This window comes from Hemicordylus capensis, chromosome 1 (assembly GCF_027244095.1).
Source record: "Hemicordylus capensis ecotype Gifberg chromosome 1, rHemCap1.1.pri, whole genome shotgun sequence".
In the NCBI taxonomy this organism is placed as follows: Eukaryota; Metazoa; Chordata; class Lepidosauria; order Squamata; family Cordylidae; genus Hemicordylus; species Hemicordylus capensis.
In genome coordinates this window covers 70,458,111-70,476,548 of record NC_069657.1, presented here as the reverse complement: position 1 = coordinate 70,476,548, position 18,438 = coordinate 70,458,111, and the positions used below count along the sequence as shown (strand labels likewise).

Below are 18,438 nucleotides of genomic sequence, written 5' to 3'. Positions count from 1 at the left end.
ATTGAAATTGAAAGGCTGTGGCAGAAAAAGACCCAAATAATCCCAGTGGTAATTGGTGCCCTGGGTGCAGTTCCAAAAGACCTTGAAGAGCACCTCAACACCATAGGGGCCACAGAAATCACCATCAGCCAATTACAAAAAGCAGCTTTACTGGGAACAGCCTATATTCTGCGATGATATCTATAACAACAGCAACAACATTGACAATAAAATTCTGGCATCCCAGGTCCTTGGGAAGGACTCGATGTCTGGATAAAACAAACCAGTCAATAACACCTGTCTGACTGTGTAAAATAATAATAATAATAATAATAATAATAATAATAATAATTTGATTTCTATACCGCCCTTCCAAAAATGGCTCAGGGCGGTTTACACAGAGAAATAACAAACATGTTTCCCCCATTGGAACATGTAAATACAGGCAACCTTCGTTACTCATGGGGGTTTACTTCTTTGCCTACTACCACGAGTAACAAAACCACGAGAAATGAGACACTAAAGCTATTGTCATGATCAGTGAGAAGAGCTGCTTGGTGGTCTTTGGGGAGAACAGGTTTTCCTGACCCTCCCTGCAGATGAGCACTCACCCACCGCTGGGCAGATCAGCTGCCCAGATGAGTGGAGGCTCTCCCGTGGGCCGCCCGCACCTCGCCTTGCAGCTCCAGGGGTTAGGCGCAGGGAAGCGCTGCTCTGCGGCACTCCACCCCTGGAGCCCCAATAATGCACCACACAAGCCAACAACCTGGATGGCTTTAAGAGGGGTTTGGATGACTTCATGGAGGAGAGGTCTATCAATGGCTACTAGTTGGAGGGCTGTGGGCCACCTCCAGCCTCAAAGGCAGGCTGCCTCTGAGTACCAGTTGCAGGGGAGTAATGGCAGGAGAGAGGGCACGCCCTCAACTCCTGTCTGTGGCTTCCAGCGGCATCTGGTGGGCCACTGTGCAAAACAGGATGCTGGACTAGGTGGGCCTTGGGCCTGATCCAGCAGGGCTGTTCTTATGTATGTTCTTAAGTGTTGGTCCATTACTGGGAGCCCCCCGAGTGTGTCCAGGCTGTGAGTTTCTGCTGTTCATGTGAATAGCATCATTGTGTCTGTGGAAAACAGGGGGTTAGTTTCCTGGATGGAAAAAAAGGGCAAAAAAGTCAAACAATGGAAAACGGGGGGGGGGGTTTACTTCACCATGTTTTGCGGAATCTCCTTGTGCCCAGCAATGCCCCCCAAAATCACTAAAGAGGAAAAAATGAGAGGGGAAGAACATGTACCATGCTCTGTGCGTTCCCGTGCCCTCTTTGTGCTAGCAGTGTCCCCAAGAATTGTGGGGGAAATGTCTTTAAAAAAAAAAAAAAAAAAAGAGCCACAAAATGGCTCCTGCTTATATCCTGCTTACAAATGCTAACAAAATGGCAGCCAGGAGTGAACTCCAGTCACTTAACTATTATTTGGTATCTGTGTAACTCTCCTTTGTGTAGCTCCCACCCTTTGTGGCCCTCTAGGAACCGTGGATACGTGGGTTTTAACCCTTTAGTATCTGTGGATAATGAAATCGGGTGTGAATTAGACACCGGCAGATACATAAAATAGCAAGGTTTCCCTGTAGTCAATTTATTTATTCATCACAACATTTTATGTTGCCATGTGGTAGCTTATGAATGCTACTATTGTAAAACCTTCGTTAAAAGGAAAACTGAACTGATGCTTTGTTTGCAGGAGGGAAAACCCACTTCCTCTGGTTAATCTGATGGCTGAAGACTTGAGTTATAAGGTGCAACTGTTTCTTTGTCACATCAATTAGCCCTGATGGCTATCTAGAATCACCAGGTTCAGGGCAAAACAGGATCCCAGTTGCAGCGCAGGAGCAAAGGGGCTGTTGCCTTCATGGCTGGCTTGTGGGCTTCCCAGAAGCATCTGGTTAGCTGTATGAAGCAGGATGCTGGAATAGACTGACTTTGGGTGTGAACCAGTAAGGTTCTGAAGGCTTGCTCAGATGCAAATAAAATCTCATATATTTTATTTGTTCCTCTTTCTATTGGCTCCTCTTTAGCACATTTTATAGCTATCCTAACTGGACAGCTGCACAATGGCTGCAGGATATAACTGGATAATATTTGCATTACATTCTTTTGTCTCATTACCCCTCTTTATTTCCCAGTATTCTTATGGCTGCAGAGCCAAGAAAAGTGAAGTTCTATATTTAAATAGGATAGCTAATTAGCTGGAGCAAAAGTGGATCATTATTTCAGCTGTCACTGAAATATTGGACAACTCTTCCTTTGTATGTTGGGAACAAAATGTACTTGCACTATGAGACGTCTTCTTTCGTTAAGACAGTTGCATAGACTCGAAGTATTTTTTGTTTACATCTTGTAACTGACATACCCCAAATATTTTCCTCAACTAGTATATTTTCACATCAATAGAAAAGTGTGTGTTTAAAGATGGGCAAGCTTCCCCCCCTTTGCAACTTCAATGGTAAATAGACCCTCTGGTGTATAGAGAACAAACGTTTTAAAAGCACAAAGTTTCTATTGATTTTGTTTTAAAACTGATTTTAGCCTTGTAATTGAGATGAATACAAAAATCAGGTTGCCTAATCACCTTCCGTTATTTGGATGACCCAAGCAGTGTTCCCTCTAACAGAGATTCTCAGATGTTGTTGACTACAACTCCCATAATCCTCAAGCAAAAGCCACTGCAGCTGGGGATTCTGGGAGTTCCTTTTAGAGGGAATACTGGACCCAAGATACTTGGGGGTGGGGGAGCTTTAAAAAAATGTTTCTAGTCCTCATTATTGCAGCAAGATGTGCCTCAAGCGCTGTTCCTAGATCTTTTCTAGTAGCATACAGCCATCATGAGATGGGCAAACAATTATGGTTAGACACTTTAAAATCAATCTAAACTACTTTAAAATATCTAAACTACTTGCAGATTAGTTGTCTAGAGATAAGGGCCTGAACTGTCCAGTCAGTGATGTGTCTGCCTGCAGGGGTGGGTGGGCGGAGTACGAAAGGATCAATGGATCTGAGGCTGGGAGCAAAATGGTTACCAAAGGCTCAGAGGAGAGTTCTTTCTCACAGATGCTCATCCTGAAAAAAACCAAATATGGTGAGCAGTACTCAACCCCTTATCTTCTGGGCCACCTAAGAATTAGGAATGATAGACTGTGTGAGGAATGAGGAACTGCTGTAGTTTTTCTGCCCACATGTGCACATATTTCTGACTTCCCGTTGAGTTATGAAGTATTCGTCCTAGCTACAGGGAAAGAATTGAACTCATTCTTTCTTGACTCCCCATCAGTCAGCTTCTCAGTATCTTGTGGTCAAGAATGGTGAGTGTGAGGGAGAAACTCCCTTCCACACAGCACTGCCATCTGCACTTGGCCTTGCCCTGCCATATGAGAAAAGTTTGATTGTGCAGTCCTTTCCCTGCTCCCCAGCAGTAAAAGTGAGACTCTCATTGGTGCTCAGTTTGCTGTTGGAGGAAGATAACAGAGCTCCCTTACCTAGAAGTAATAAGAGGCTGAGCTTGTGGTCTATACCAGCACCAGGCATTACTCCTGAAATAGGAACATTCTGGTGGAGTGATACAACACCGTGACACATATTATCTTCAACAAAACTAGGCGGATGACTGACATGGCCTATGTAAGTGTGGCTGTCTCAAAAGCCATCCCATAACTTCCAGAACTAGTTTCTAATATCTAATCATGTCACAGAAGGAGAGGAACATGCACACAAGTCAAGACCTAGGGCAACTCTATGTTCTGTTCTGTTCTGTATGGGAATTGTCTAATGTGCTAAGGCACTGAGATTTGAATTCCCCTAGACCTAGTGGAAGGAAAACAGTTGAATTCCCTTTCCACTTCAGAATGTCTGTGGCCTCTGCATTCCTTAGGAACTTGCTCTGTGAATTAAGAATCTAGAGGGGGAGTTGCATGTTTGCCTTGGCGTCAGCCTTTGGTATTGAAAGAAATGTTGGAAGTACAGCAAGAGCAGTAGGGGATTTCAGAGACCTCTCCAGGGAGGAAAATGTGCAGGTGCAACATTATCAGCCCTTTATGTAGTTGGAGAAGTTCTGGAAATATTTGCTGACTACTTATGAAGTCAAAGTTTGTTGTTTGTCTCTTGAGACTGAACATACAGAGTCAATTACAAGATGTGAAGATGGCTGCAGAGTCCAGACCTAAATGAGTTCTGGCACACGAAGTGCCTCACTTGAACAAAAGAAACTCTTCATGTTCAGGAAAAACTGCAGCACCATGAAATGTTCATAACCAAACTAATTTCTAAATTCTGTCCCTGTATTTTAGCAAACTGAATAAGTAGCTAATTTTTTTTTAGTATAATATAGGGATGTGCACGAACCACGGTTCAGCATCGCATCAGTTCAATGCCGCAGAGAAGGGAGCAGGATCTTTAAAAAAAAAAAAAAGCAGGTAAAAATCCTGCTCTCCCCTTGTCCGAACTAGTTTGGCGCTACACCTGTGCATGGACCTCAGTTTGTGCACATCTCTAGTATAATATGCCTGAGCGGCTGATGCACTCTGCCACGATCTGCAGCATTTGGCGGTAACCCATTGATCATTGAAACTTATTAAAAGAAAAGAGTTAATATCAGAGGCGTATTTAGGGAAAATGGCGCCTAGGGCAAGCACTGAAATTGCTCCCCCTGTCCAAACATCTGACACTCATCTTTCAGATAACTTTACCATAATATCAGCTCTAAAATACAAGTCAAGCTCATTAATCTTTTAATATTTCAAAAACTATTCAGCAGTGGACGTAGCCAGACCAAAAAATGCTGGAAAACTACAAATTTCAGTATGCTGGGGCTCATGAAATACCCAAATACTGTGTGGAGGTGTACTTGGAAAACTAAACAGAAGTGCTTGTCTAATTCTCTACTATGCATTGTAGTATCACTATTACATAAGTTTTAAAATTAAATGGAGAATTGGACTTTTCCAAAAACTCTGAAAATAATTAAAGGATATGCAGAGTAAACTGTGTCACTGCTTGGAATATATTCTAGTCTTTCAGAAAGACAGTTAAAATGAGAGAAAGAGAGCAAGAAACTCCCAGTGGGCCTTAATACTATGGATTTCACACTGATTCAAAGACAAACTCACCATTAATAGCCATATTATTAAGACATCACATTTAACTCACTTATCATAAGAGCAAATGAATACAATCCTAACTCATAAGCTTCAGCTCAGTATTCACAAGCCCTGATTTGCTGTACATAGTGCCAATCTGAATATGTGTACAGTGTCTTATATCATACAATTTAAAAAAAAATTTTTTTTTACCTGTAGCCCCTTCAGGGGGCTTTCTAAAGGCCGTGGGGGCATGGGGGGTCTGCAAAGGTTTTCCCTCCCCCCGCTGGCCTCTAGGGCCTCACAGGGACAATTTGATCATGTGCGGTGGCCATTTTTTAAAATAATATTTTTTTAAAAAATGGCCGCTGAAAACAAAATGGCCACCGTGCATGCTCAAATGGCCTCTGCAAGGCCTGGCCTGGCCTAGGGCCTCACAGAGGCCCTTTGAGCATGTGTGGTGGCCATTTTGTTTTCAGCAGCCATTTAAAAAAAATTTTTTTTTAACAAAATGGCGCCCCCCCTTAAAGTGGCACCCGTGGCACGTGCCCTGCCTGCCCCATCCTAGATACGCCCCTGGTTAATATACATTCAGAGATGCATAGAGAATTTAGAGCTTAGATCTATAGCCCTAATTATCTCTGTTAACCAAACTCCTTTGGCAGGAAGATGCTGGTTTTCTCTAGCAGTCGCAGTACTTTTGCAGATGATTGGTTTGCTGATATGCTGCTACACTGAAGGCCTGCAGACCTAATGTCAATTGTGCTGATCCCCATAACAATAAAGACTAGTCCAGACATGCTAGCAGGATCAGTATTGGTCGCTTCAGACCCCCATGGTACCATGTCGATCTGGGAGATGTTCCACGTCCAAGTGGCTATGCTTGACAAAGATGCTGATGTTTAGAAGTGTCCTAAAAACGGCTTGAACTTTGGCAGAATTCTTGGAGAAGAGAGATTCACAGTTGCAGCCACTGAAAACTCCTCAACACTTCTGTTTGAAATACAGCACATAGCTATAAAGAGATTGCTCTTGGTTGTTCTTAAATCATGATGGAATATAAGAGAGAAGGCACTCTTAAGTATGCTTGTTTAAGGGGCTTTTCAGCTGCTCCATCCTCCTCCTTCTCCCCAGTGCCTGATAAGATTGAGCCTTGGGCATAAAAGCTGCTTCTGCCATACTTGGAGGTGGACACATGATCTGAGGACTATTGTGTTTATTTGAATGTTGGCTCTCCCTTGGCTCTGTGAACTCTTGTTTTTGGTAAAATCCCCATGGAGTACTGTGGTTCTTTAAAGTCTGACAAACGGATTTCAGGAGACACTTTCATAACCTAGAATCACTTAATGCATCTGGTGACATGGACTCTTATTTCAGGAGAAGTTTTTCCTGAAGTAAATTTGTTAGACTTTCAAGTGCCACAGGACTCTTTGATGTGTTTGCTGCAAGTAACACAGCTACCCCTCTGGAACTTGTTTTTGATGGGAATAGAAAGGTAGCATATGACCAAGAGACCTGCTCCCAATCTTGCTGTGCATAGAGGCGAAGGGGTAAGCCTTTCTTCTGCACCCATGCTGTTCTTCAGTGTTAAACCAGTCATTGCTGAATTCGCCAGCTACTTCATAAAACTCTAAATGGCTCACTAATCCAACATGTTTAAATTATCACCTTATCTATTTTTCATGGTTTCCTTTGGACTTTCATCAAAGGGAGAAAAGTGCTTTCTCCTATGCTCAGAGCTGTTTTTCTATGCTCGAAGCACTGTTGCTCAAATAACTTCTGAAGTTGTATTTAAGCAAGCAGTTGTAAAACTTTAGCAAACTCGCAAACAGTAAACACATGAACCTAGCTAACTCTGATTTATAGCTCGAAGTAACTGCTGACATTTCCCACATCACCTAAATTGTTCTCTTTGCTCACCATTTTGAAAAAAAGTGTTTTTGAGAAATAGAAATATAACAGAAGTGACAGTACCATGGGAGGGGATGGGGAGAGAGAAAATATGACCATATCCATATTAAGAGCTGTATTGCTCTGGTTTCTGACTCTGGATAGTAATAGGTTCCAGCAAATCTTTAATGTGGTCTGTGAATGACTGGTCTTCATGAAACTGAATGTGCAGAACGGGTGGCGGGGGGGGGTAACTCGATGGCTGAGTGAATTTAATCTTCTTAGATCTTGATTAAATGAAACTCTTTCAAAGTTTATCTTGGTATAGATGAGAGTTTTCAGGGAAGTGGTTGCTTTTATCCAGCAGGTTTGCTTTGTGTCTGCCTTCAGGAAAAGGTTATAAGCAGTGTTCCCTCTAATTTTTATCATCAATGAGCAGAAAGCATTTTGTTTTGGGTGGTAGTATCAAGGCAGTGTGCACACATAACACACTCACTCTCTCTTTTCTTATCTCCCCTGACCCCCCAGGTCTCCATCTCGACATTCTGCCAGCACCCTGTTTCCCGCTCTGCCCAGCCAGGAAGCATTGCCCCATCCCCCCCAGCCAAGCCACCACTGCCTCCTTCCTCCCCGGACAGGCACAGTGGGCTTTGCCCCCCACTTTACCTCTGAAAGCCCGCTGTGCAGTGTGGCGTGCTGGGGGACAGCCGCGAGTTCCTTCCACCTCCCCATCCCCACATCCCACCGTACTGCATAGCGGGCTTTCAGAGGTAAAGGGGGGGCAAAGCCCGCTGTGCCTGGCTGGGGGCAGGAGGGAGTCAGTAGCAGCCTGGCTGGGGAGAGGGGGAAATCCGGTGTTGGGTGGCAGGCACAGCTGAGACTGTGTGCCTGCCAGAAACTGCTGCGTGGGGGGTCTGGGGCTTGTGCACATGTGCACACACGCACCTTAGAGTAGGGATCCTCAACGTTGGGCTCCCAGATGTTCTTGGACTTCAACTCCCATAATCCCCAGGCCCAGTGGCCTTTGGCTGGAGGTTATGGGAGTTGAAGTCCAAGAACATCTGGGGGCCCAACGTTGAGGATCCCTGCCTTAGAGGGAACAGTGGTTATAAGTCAGTTTAAATTCCTTCCTTCACTGATTGACCTTGTAGACAGAATGGGGAGAGCAAGCCTGCTTTTTTGCTAGAGCAAAAACTCGTATGCAATAAAAGATGTGCTAATATTTTAAATCTTCTTCAGTAATTGGCAGAAAGGGGAATATAGTAGAAACCAAACCATGTGTCTAAATGCTTCTTATTTCAATACCACCTTCACTACTTCTGTCTTTCACTAAAGGGCTTTGCAAGGGGTAGGATTAGACCAGGGGAAAGAGAGCTTACACATACATGTATGCACATGCCATGCGGCTGCTCTTATCAAGCTTGGGGGTGGGGGCGGTGCCATGGCTGCTTTAAAGGGCTGGAAGTGAATGAGTTGAGAAGATTTAGTATGGATCTTGTGTCCTATGTAGCTTGGCCCTAAAATGGCTTGTATCACCTTGATTTCAATTTTCCTAAAGCTACCAGCTCTTATACGGGTCTGCCACAAACAACACTTTCCTCTGGGTCATTCAGATGTTCTTGAAAGTTTCCAAAATGTGAGATGCTACTGTTTTGCCATTTTGTAATGCCCCCTGCCCCATAAATTCAAGCCTTTTGCAAAGAGCCATACTTCTCGTTAAGGGATCACTCATTATAAATTTTGTTCCCTTTTCACCATTATGAGATTTTGATCTTTCTGTTCAGTCTCTAATAGAGGATAATACAAGCTTAGAAAAGGTTCTTTTATCTCTATTTGCAGGAGGGGCAGTTATTTTTTAAGCAGTTGCCATAGGCACAAGATCTTTTTTTTTTTAAAGAGAGATTCCACTTAATTCATAGTCCCTTTCAAATAACCACTGCTTTCAAAATGGAATCCCTTAGGTGAAGTTGTCAAGAACAAAATAATGAATGTGGAATTTCCAGATGGAGTGGAATTTAAAACCCCAATCAGTCTTGAAAATGAATATTGCAGGGTTGGTTCACCACACCCCCTGCTCTCATCACAACTGAGGGTATGATTTCTCTCTCCCCTGACCCCCTGCAGCGAACAATCTCACATGCTGTGATGGTGGGTGGCAATTTTTTACTTTCTACAGGCAATCAGTTGAGTGCTGAATGCTGGGATAGTCTGAATGAATAGTGGCTTCACGATGACTGTTTAGCTTTTAAAACATCTGTACACCATGGTACAGTTGTGAATGCTTCTCATTCTAGGAAATTCAACTCCTGATTATTAAAAACAGGAGACCTTATGTACTTAATGATGTACAGAATGTAGGTTTTGTTCATTGCTCCTTTTCATATTCCTAGTTGGATTTCAATAATGTTCTGATCTGTTGATTCTCTCATAGTCTAAGTGGGTGATGGAAGACTGATTAACCTGCATGCAGTATTTTGTTATTCTACTGCAATCTCTTGGTGAAGTGCAACTAGAAATGCTATCAACAATATCTTAAAGGAAGATGTGGGGGATAGATGTCCTTGCTTCCCTTATAGGAATCAGAGTGAATAAAGACAACTATAAGTTGTCCCATGACTGCTTAAAAGTTTACTAATGGCCCCTGTAACTAAGCCAACTGTCTGCCTGTCACCTCTTGATTACAATGTAATGATCTGTGTCAGACCTGAACTGGGGAAACACAGGTTCAAATCTCCACTCAGCTGCGAAGTTCACTGAGTGACCATAGTGCAATTGGCCAATTCTGGCTTAATCCACCTCACAGGATTGTTGGGGGTGGAAGCGGGTGGGTGGTAAAAGAGCCGTGTATGCACCTTCAGCTTCCTGGAGGAAGGCCAGGATAAAAACACCATGAATTAAAAACATAAATCTCTCCCAACTGCAGGATGTACAGTATGTGTTGGTGGGAGTGATAAATCGGGCAATCTCTTTGCCATAGATCGAGGTTTTAAGTGCCTACCATGTGACTGCTGGTGGTCTCAATCTATCATGGAGTCAGCGTTTCCTTGACCATAAATGTGCTCAACTTCTTGCTGGAAATGACTGCAAGTAAGGCATATGGTTGTGCTGTGGGTTGTGAGGTAGACATGTATGTGTATCGCCTTTCATTCCTAGGTGGCTGGTTCTGTTTTCTCAGCTGGCCAAGGTCATGAGAATCTGCTCAGCTCTGAGATGTGTGGCAGTGCTCCAAGTTCTGAGACATCGACATTGACAGTCTTTGAATTGTGGGATAGCAGCAGGGGAGATGGATGACAAATGGAACTGTGAAAATTGCCCTATTTATTTTCCAAGGAGACTAACTCCATTGGAACTAGTGGGAGAAGTGTGATGTATCCAGTTCCTTAACCCTGACCAGATTGACTCATTTTCTTGTCTCTGACACTCCTCACTGTTAATAAGCAAAGTGAGTTTCTGCACAGCTTGACACTTCCTGATTACCCCATGCAGTAACTGGGGAGAGGAAGGAACAGGAAAGTTATTTGCTGATTCTTTGCATACTTACTTGAAAGTAAACCCAGCTGAGTTCAGTGGGACTTACTCCCAAGTAAGAGCACCTAGAACTGTAGCCCAAATGTTCTTTGGTGCTCATTCCAGATTCCCCAAAGTTACTACTGCTGACAAGTTCTTGTTAAACTGCTAATATTGCTGCCACTAGCACTAGAAATTGAAAGTGTCTTCTGAGAACCATTAGATTTACAAGCAGTTATAGTGAATGCTATTATTGGGAATCTAGTTTCCTAGTGCCTGCCTTCAGGATAAGTGTGGATGTAATTAACTGTGTTTATATGAAGGTTTGTGAGTTTACCTGGGGTTTATGTTTAAACATTTTCTTGATTAAACAACCTTGTAAAACTTTGTTTTTAAGATCAAGCTAATCTTAGTACTATTCTAATAACCTTCATTATAACCGCCTAATGTTTTTTATAGAATTCCTGACTACGATGACTTAGAATCTGACATGAACCCATGAACTTACACTTTCTTTTTTGAAAATACTTATTAGCCTGTTGCCCATGTGCTTAAAAAGCAGGTTTATACAAAGGAACTTACAAAAATAGCAATACATCTAAAACACAGACTTGATTTAACATTAAAATATAGGAAAGACATAAAATGCCATTAATAACATCAATAAACAGCAACAGTTAAAGCCAACTATTCAAGTTAAAAGCCATCTGAATAAGAGGATGTTTGCAGCGTTCTTGAAAAATCTCCAGGAACTTGTGATGCCACCACAGAAAACATCCTGACTTAAGAACATAACAGCCCTACTGGATCAGGCCCAAGGCCTATCTAGTCCAGCATCCTGTTTCACACAGTGGCCCACCAGATGCCTCTGGGGATCGCACAGGCAAGAGGTATGTGCATGCCCTCTCTCCTGCTGTTGCTCCCCTGCAACTGGTATTGAGAAGCATCGTGCCTCTGAGGCTGGAAGTAGCCATTGATAGACTCGCCCTCCATAAATCTGTTTAAGCCCCTTTTAAAGCCATCCAAGCTGGTGGCCATCCCATGGCAAAGAATTCCAGAGATTAATTATGCACTGTGTGAAAAAGTACGTCTTCTTGTAGGTCCTAAATTTCCCAACCTTCAGTTTCATGGGGTGACCCCTGGTTCTAGTGTTGTGAGAGAGAGAGAGAAATTTCTCTCTGTCCACCCTCTCCACTCCTTGCATAATTTTAAACATCTCGATCAGATCTCTCCTTCGTTGCCTCTTTTCCAAGGTAAAGTGCACCAGATGCTGTAGCCTAGCTTCTTAAGGAAGGTGCTCCAAGCCACTGATCATCTTGGTTGCCCTCTTCTGCACCTTTTCCAGTTCTACAATATCCTTCTTAAAATACGGTTACCAAAACTGTACGCAGTATTCCAGATATGGTTGTACCATAGATTTATATAAGGAGATTATAATATTAGCATTTTTATTTTCAGTCCCCTTTTTCACAACTGCCGCACACTGAGTCAACACTTTCAATGAGCTGTCCATCACCAACAGCTCAGATCCCATCAGCGTATATGTTGGGATTTTTTGCCCCAATATGTATTACTTTACATTTGCTTACATTGAACCGCATATGCCATTTTGTCACCCACTCCCCCATTTTCTTGCTCTCAGGCTTGTAGCTATCAGCACACTTTTATTTAGTATTGCAATGTTTGTGGAGCCTTACGGTATTAATTCATTTAGAACACCCATGATGGTAGGTAGAATACAGGAGGAATTTACCATTGCTGCCTCCTGCACAGTATGAGATGATGCCTTTCAACATCTTCCTATATCGCTGCTGCCCCGATATAGGTGTTTCCCATAATCTGGGAAACATACCAGTGGGGATTCGAACTGGCAACCTTCTGCTTGTTAGTCAAGCATTTCCCCGCTGTGCCACTTAAGGTGATTTTTGTAGGTAGGTGCACACAAACAAGACACACATCATATCAAAGCATGCAGAGGCCCAAAATTTCCTTTATTTTTCAATCCCAGAACTCCGCACCCACTCCTCCTTCCCCAGATTATTTCTGGAATAGCTACCAAATGTTGAGTGTATTATTTTTTTGTCCATCTAAACTAGTCCTGTTGACTTGGATTAGCAGCAGCTCTCACAAGCCTCAGGCAGGGATCTTTCTCAGCGCTGCTGCCTGAGCTCCTTTAATTGGAGGTGTTGGGGATTGAGTCTGGAGCCAGTAAAGCATGTGTTTAAAGGTAAAGTTTGCCGTCAAGTCTATTTCGACTCCTGACGCCCACAGAGCCCTGTGGTTTTCTTTGGTGGAATACAGTGCGGGGTGGTGGTGGGAGGTTACCGTTGCCTCCTGCCGCGCAGTATGAGATTATGCTTTTCAGCATCTTCCTATATCGCTGCTGCCTGATATAGTGCCAGCAGGGATTCGAACCGGCAACCTTCTGCTTGTTAGTCAAGCATTTCACCGCTGCACCACTTAAGGTGACAAAGCATGTGCTTAGTACTGCCTTATGGCCCTTCCCCTTGGACATGTGCTCTTCTACTTAGCGGTTAACTCATTCCAACATAGGTCTTTCACAACTCTGCTACTTGAGATCCTTTTGGACTGGAGACTAAGTCTGGCATCTTTGAGATGGATAGCGTGTGCTCTGCCTGTGAACCATTGACCCTTGCAAAAGATGGGATCTGTCTTGTGAAGGCCACAATTGCATCTCTACAGAATGGGGCTCTAACCCATTTCTTCTGTTCACATTGCATTGTTCTTTCCCATTGCCATCAGCAAGTGCTCAGAAGCTCAACAGGCAGGATAGTTTTGAGGGATGAAGTTCCCCTAATGATATTTGTTGATAGCATGTCACCCATAGGTGGTACACTCTGGCCTGATAATTGTTCATAGAGTCCCCAGTCACGGAATCTGTTAAACCAGAAGCTCTATCTTTATGTATCCTGTTCAGAGTAAGGACTAATCGAACACAGTAGTTCAGCCTGAATTATACAAAGCTGTAGATGACTGTGCTTAAAAGAATTTGCTGAGCAACCAAATATGCCAGAGCTCAAAACAGTTAATTAGCAGGATATCTATCCCACTGTGTTTTGAAGTCTGGGGGCAAATGTCACTAGATTTAATCCCAGCAACAAAGTAATCCTCTAAAAATATTAGTGTAGAACCCACTGAAATGGAACAAATCCCAAACACAAACTAACCCTCCATTCCTATACTTGGGCTGGGTTAATTTCACAGAGTGTATTTGAGATAGAATGCAGCATACTGATAATATTCGTTTTCAGGAGTTGTCTGTTTTCCTGTTCCACTTCTTTGTAATGGACCACTTCCTAGGTTCTGTCGCTCTGCAGGTAGGTTTGACAACATGTAGACCATTCCAGGTGACCTGTCTGTGCCAGAAGCGGGCTGAGCACAGTGGGGTGCTGTTGCACTGCTGTGCCTTGCTGCTTCTTCCTCTTGGTGGCTAGCAAATGGTAGAATACATTTTGCAAAAGAAGCAAGTTGAAAATGCCAGAGGGAAACTATATACTTGTAAGGCAGTAAGTTGCCTGCAAATGCTATTCACTACATCGTCACAGATATACTTATTTCACAAACGGTTACCTCAGAGTAGCTTACGTATGGTCCCCACTGGTCTCCCATCCAGGCAGGTTATAAGACCAGGCCTGCTTAGCTTCAGTAATATAACTGCCTTATATTCCTTCAGCCCATTCTCTGGGCCTTAATAGGAAAGCTACCCTATTTTGTCTCACCCACACTTTTAGAGATGTGGTCGAATTCTTTTCTCCATGGAACCTTCATATCTTATTGTGCCTCCCCTTTTATGACCTCTCTTGCATTTTTTAAAAAGATGCAAAATCTGCATGAATTTGGGGGCTTAAATGTGTCTGCTGTTAACATTTAAAGTGATTATTGATGTCTAACTTACTTCTAATTCTTGTGGGAAGAGATTGGAAGCTGTCTTTTGTGCCAAACTAAAGTTCCTTGTTTGTGTTATTGACTGTTCCTCCTCCTCCAGACTTCCATCTTACAGTATAGAGAACAGACACTCTTATCAGAACTTGATCCAGATTTTATCCCCCTAGGAGTTGTCCTCGTTTATTAAACAGTATTGCATCTTTGGTAAAAATGTCAAGAGCAGAGTTTTCTCTTCCATATTGCATTGCAGAATTTGCACTGCAAAGTCTCTTATTGGCTAGTTTATTACTCCCAAGTCAATCTTCTTGCTATTCTGCGGTGCCTTTCAGATCATGGCTGGGGACTCAAGGGTTACATCAACGGTTCCAAGTATATAGTGAGGCTTTTCTGGTCCCCACTGCAGAGTTTTACACTTCTGAGAGTCAGGGATCTGATGTGGTGCAGAGGGATGCAGCCAGGGAGAAGAATTGGTGACCCCATCCCATGAGCATGCAGAGATGCTTCCTGCTCACCCAAGCCCTTTTGGGCCCTGGCCAGTGTATTTCAGAAGCCCAAACCTGCTTCCCCTGCCCTCTGCTGGGACATAAAAACATTGGTCAGTGTTGAAGATCTTCACTGGCTTACAGTCATTCAAAGTGCTGGTTTTAAGCTTCTGCAGTGGTCTGTGGCCAGAGTGTCTCAAGGCTCAGAGCCGGGTCACATGATCAGTGAGACCCGGTTTCTAAGGGTGAGCGGGGAGAGCGGGCTTAGCCCGCTCTCCCCACACACAAGCAGACAGTCTGTTTTGGGAGGCCAAATTGGCCGCCCACATGACTGCCAGCTCTGTAACGGAGCCAGCGGGTGCTGGGGGGAGCAGGGGCCGATCGGCCCCCCAAAACTCCAGCATGCCCTGCGCGAGCGCTCAGGGCATGCTGGAGAGACCCCCGGAGCCGGGAGGTGGCTTTCCGCCTTTCCGCCAGGGGTCTACTCATGAGTAGGTGCGGAGCTGCGCCACAGCTACTCACTATTTTTTTAAAAAATGGGTTTGCAGAGCGCTCACTCCCAAACCCGGTTTAAGGGGAGGCGTACTTAGGTGGGTTAACCACCGGGAGGCAACCGGGCTCGCCTGTGAGCCTGGCGGCTCCCACGATCAGCCGAAATCGGGCTAGGTTCCCTTAGCCCAATTTCAGCTGATTGTGGGAATACCCTCCCTGTCTGGGATCTGCCTGTTTGTTGAAGCCCTGCTTTGGGTGATCTGATCCCACCTTTTGGAAGTTATGTAGATGACTACCAGGCACAGGGTCTCTTCTGTGTCAGTTACAGAATGCCTCACCCAGACATGTTTATCTGGAGGACTCATGTAAAATCTGTTCTGCTTTTTTCAAGCTTTTGCAGTATAACTGTGGGACTATTTTTGATCCATTTTATTGCCCCTTTATGTGGCTACTGCCCTGTTGCTTATCTTAGCTGATTTTGTTGGCTTCAGCTCTAGTTTTGTAAGCCACCTTGAAGATAATTTTGTTTGGACAGCAGGAGTATAGAACTTCTTAAATAAAATTGTAAGCATCCATTTAAACTGAAAGAAATGGCCACGACCATGTGCAGTGATATGCTCAATATCTCTGTCATCTGCTGCTGTTGGTATGTGTCTTCCCAGGAAAAGAAGCCCCCAGGAAGACAGTGGGACTTCTGCTGCTGCCAAAACAGAGCTGCAAGTACTGAAAGAGTGCACTCCTTCCAGCTCTGGCTTTAGCACAGAGTTGAGAGCTATGCTCATTACTGGCATCCAAATATTGCATAAATGTACATGCTCAGACACAAGCAGTTTTGTATTCTGTATAAGAACATTTTCAGAAATCTCCTAACCAAATAAACTCTTTCCCAGCTCCAGTTGCTTGACACTGAGTGCTTATAACATGACTGATCCACAGGAGAACGGTTTCTAAAAATGTGTAGTGTCTGTATCTTATTAAACATGGTTAGGATTTAGTTGGTAAATTCTTTCATTACCAAGTGAACAGCAAACCTGTAAGAGAATGGTTTTCATGATTTTTCTAACCAGGATCATTCCCCAATCCTCTCTTCTTCTGAGGTTAGCCTCAGAAGTCGCATGTTTCTGACTTTGCCGAGAATAGTACATTTCTTCTGTGGACCTTTTTCTTTGACATTCTTAATAAGACCAAGTCAAATAATCTTAAGCTGAATGTGTCAACATATCTGCTAGAACTAAGTGATGGACTGTGTTTAGACTTCTACAGACATCATCAAATTGGTTTGTTTGGTTAATATTGGCCAAATCTATTTCTGTTTGTTGGAAGATCTATAAGAAAACCTCAATTCCCTTTTCATTTTTTAAAAAGTGGTAAAATAAAGGACAGTAGTAGTCCATCTTGAACTTATTTGTTACCTTTGTGGTGTTCCTGTTCCCTTTTCTGCAATGCTTTTATTACTATATGAGGAAATTGCTGCAATTCTATGCTTTAGCTTCCCCATCCATAAAATGCATCTGTTTCCTTGGAGAAGATATTGTGTTTATATTATTTTACTTTTAGAAATCTAAAATAAATACCACTGAAAAGCCAGGAATGACAGCAAGTGTGCTAACATTTAGACTTGTGGTAACTTCCAGGTATGCTGTTCTTTGTGGCCAGTTCTCAGAACACGAAAGCATACAGAAACGCATTCAAGCAGGGCACATCTTTAAGGTGAGTGGAACTTCACGTACGTGTGCATTTCAAATTATTTATTATTTTACTCTTTCGCATATATGAATACTTTGACCAAGAAAGTTCTCACAGCTGTTCGCACAGCAAAAGGACTAGGGAAATAGTTTCCTGTCCCAAAGAAAGAAACACGAGGAGACTCCAGCAGCAACCACTGGGAATGACACTGTGGTGGGTTGAATAGGGATGGCTAAATATAAGAGAGCCATCGCTTTAAAAGGTGCCTCCTTGCCCCATTGCAAGGGGGAAAGGCAGGATATTGTGTTGACAAGGCTTGGGAGCACGGTAGGAAGGACCAAGAGTGGCAGGATAATATTTGAATTGCAAAGTGGATTTGCAGTTGGTTATCATGGTGGCTTGCCTAAGGCTATCCAATAAAACTTTGGCTGAGGTGATTGTGGCTCACTCTCCTTGCCACTCCTGCACTCCTGGAGCATATGTGTGAGAGAAGCAACTGTATAGGCAGGACAGTCACATGGGACTCCACCCACCCACCCACCCACCCACCACCACCACCACCACCACCACTGACCCACACAGTGGGATCTCCCATGTAACAGCTGGTTTAACACATGTTCTCTGGTGATGTGGGATTCCCCAGTAGGGAAGAAGCACCCAGACACTGCATGTGTGCACATGTAAAAGTATTAAAGGGAAGGAGGCATTTCTAAAAAGCTGAAGTGGGAAAACACCTTCTTTGTTTCTTAAGAGATTTTAAGACACAACTTAAGGAGGTTGCAGTGTAATGGGAAGGGGTCTTTTATGCTTCAGTAGACTGTGGTATTAGCAAGTGCTGCTGTATTAGTCTTTGATAGGTTTACTGCTTCTGCCTGGATAAGCAGGCTGCTTACATATAAGATGTATGCACTATAGTACAAGATGTATCACAGGTTTGCCTCAAACTGCAGCCTTCTGAGTTTAATTTACTGATTGTGGTTTGTGCTTGAATGAATGAATGAATGAACTCTGTTATACTTCTCTTTAGCAACATATAGACAAAGCAATTGCTCTGAAACCAGATGACCCCAAATCTTTCTATCTCCTGGGCCGGTGGTGTTACCAGGTAAATTCTTTTCTTCAGTATGTATTTCTGGAATCCACAGGACATTTATGCTAAATTATTCCCCATCTAGACACAATAAACTATGCCTCTTGAATGCCTTAGGGTTGTTCTGTGTTTAACTCTCCGGATTCCTTTATGCAACATCCAACCCTTGATAAAATCTTCACAGAAATGGTCTGCTTCACTGGTTGGTTTGTGCAGGGACTTGAAGTATTGCACTTGCCTTGTTGCAGATGGATGCATTTGCAGTGTTTGTGTGCCACGTTCTTCC

At 43.4% G+C, this 18,438-nt stretch overlaps 1 protein-coding gene across 7 annotated transcripts in view; it reads left to right on the top strand.

Annotated features, from left to right (window-relative positions):
* RMDN3 (regulator of microtubule dynamics 3) overlaps positions 1-18,438 on the top strand; it is a 60,477-nt gene that overhangs the window by 23,969 nt on the left and 18,070 nt on the right. For all 7 annotated transcript variants that reach the window (XM_053284014.1, XM_053284017.1, XM_053284021.1 and 4 more), the window contains exons 8-9: positions 17,011-17,086; positions 18,090-18,167. In XM_053284014.1, the coding sequence (XP_053139989.1) occupies positions 17,011-17,086; positions 18,090-18,167 (154 nt within the window). The remainder of the gene's footprint in view (positions 1-17,010; positions 17,087-18,089; positions 18,168-18,438) is intronic.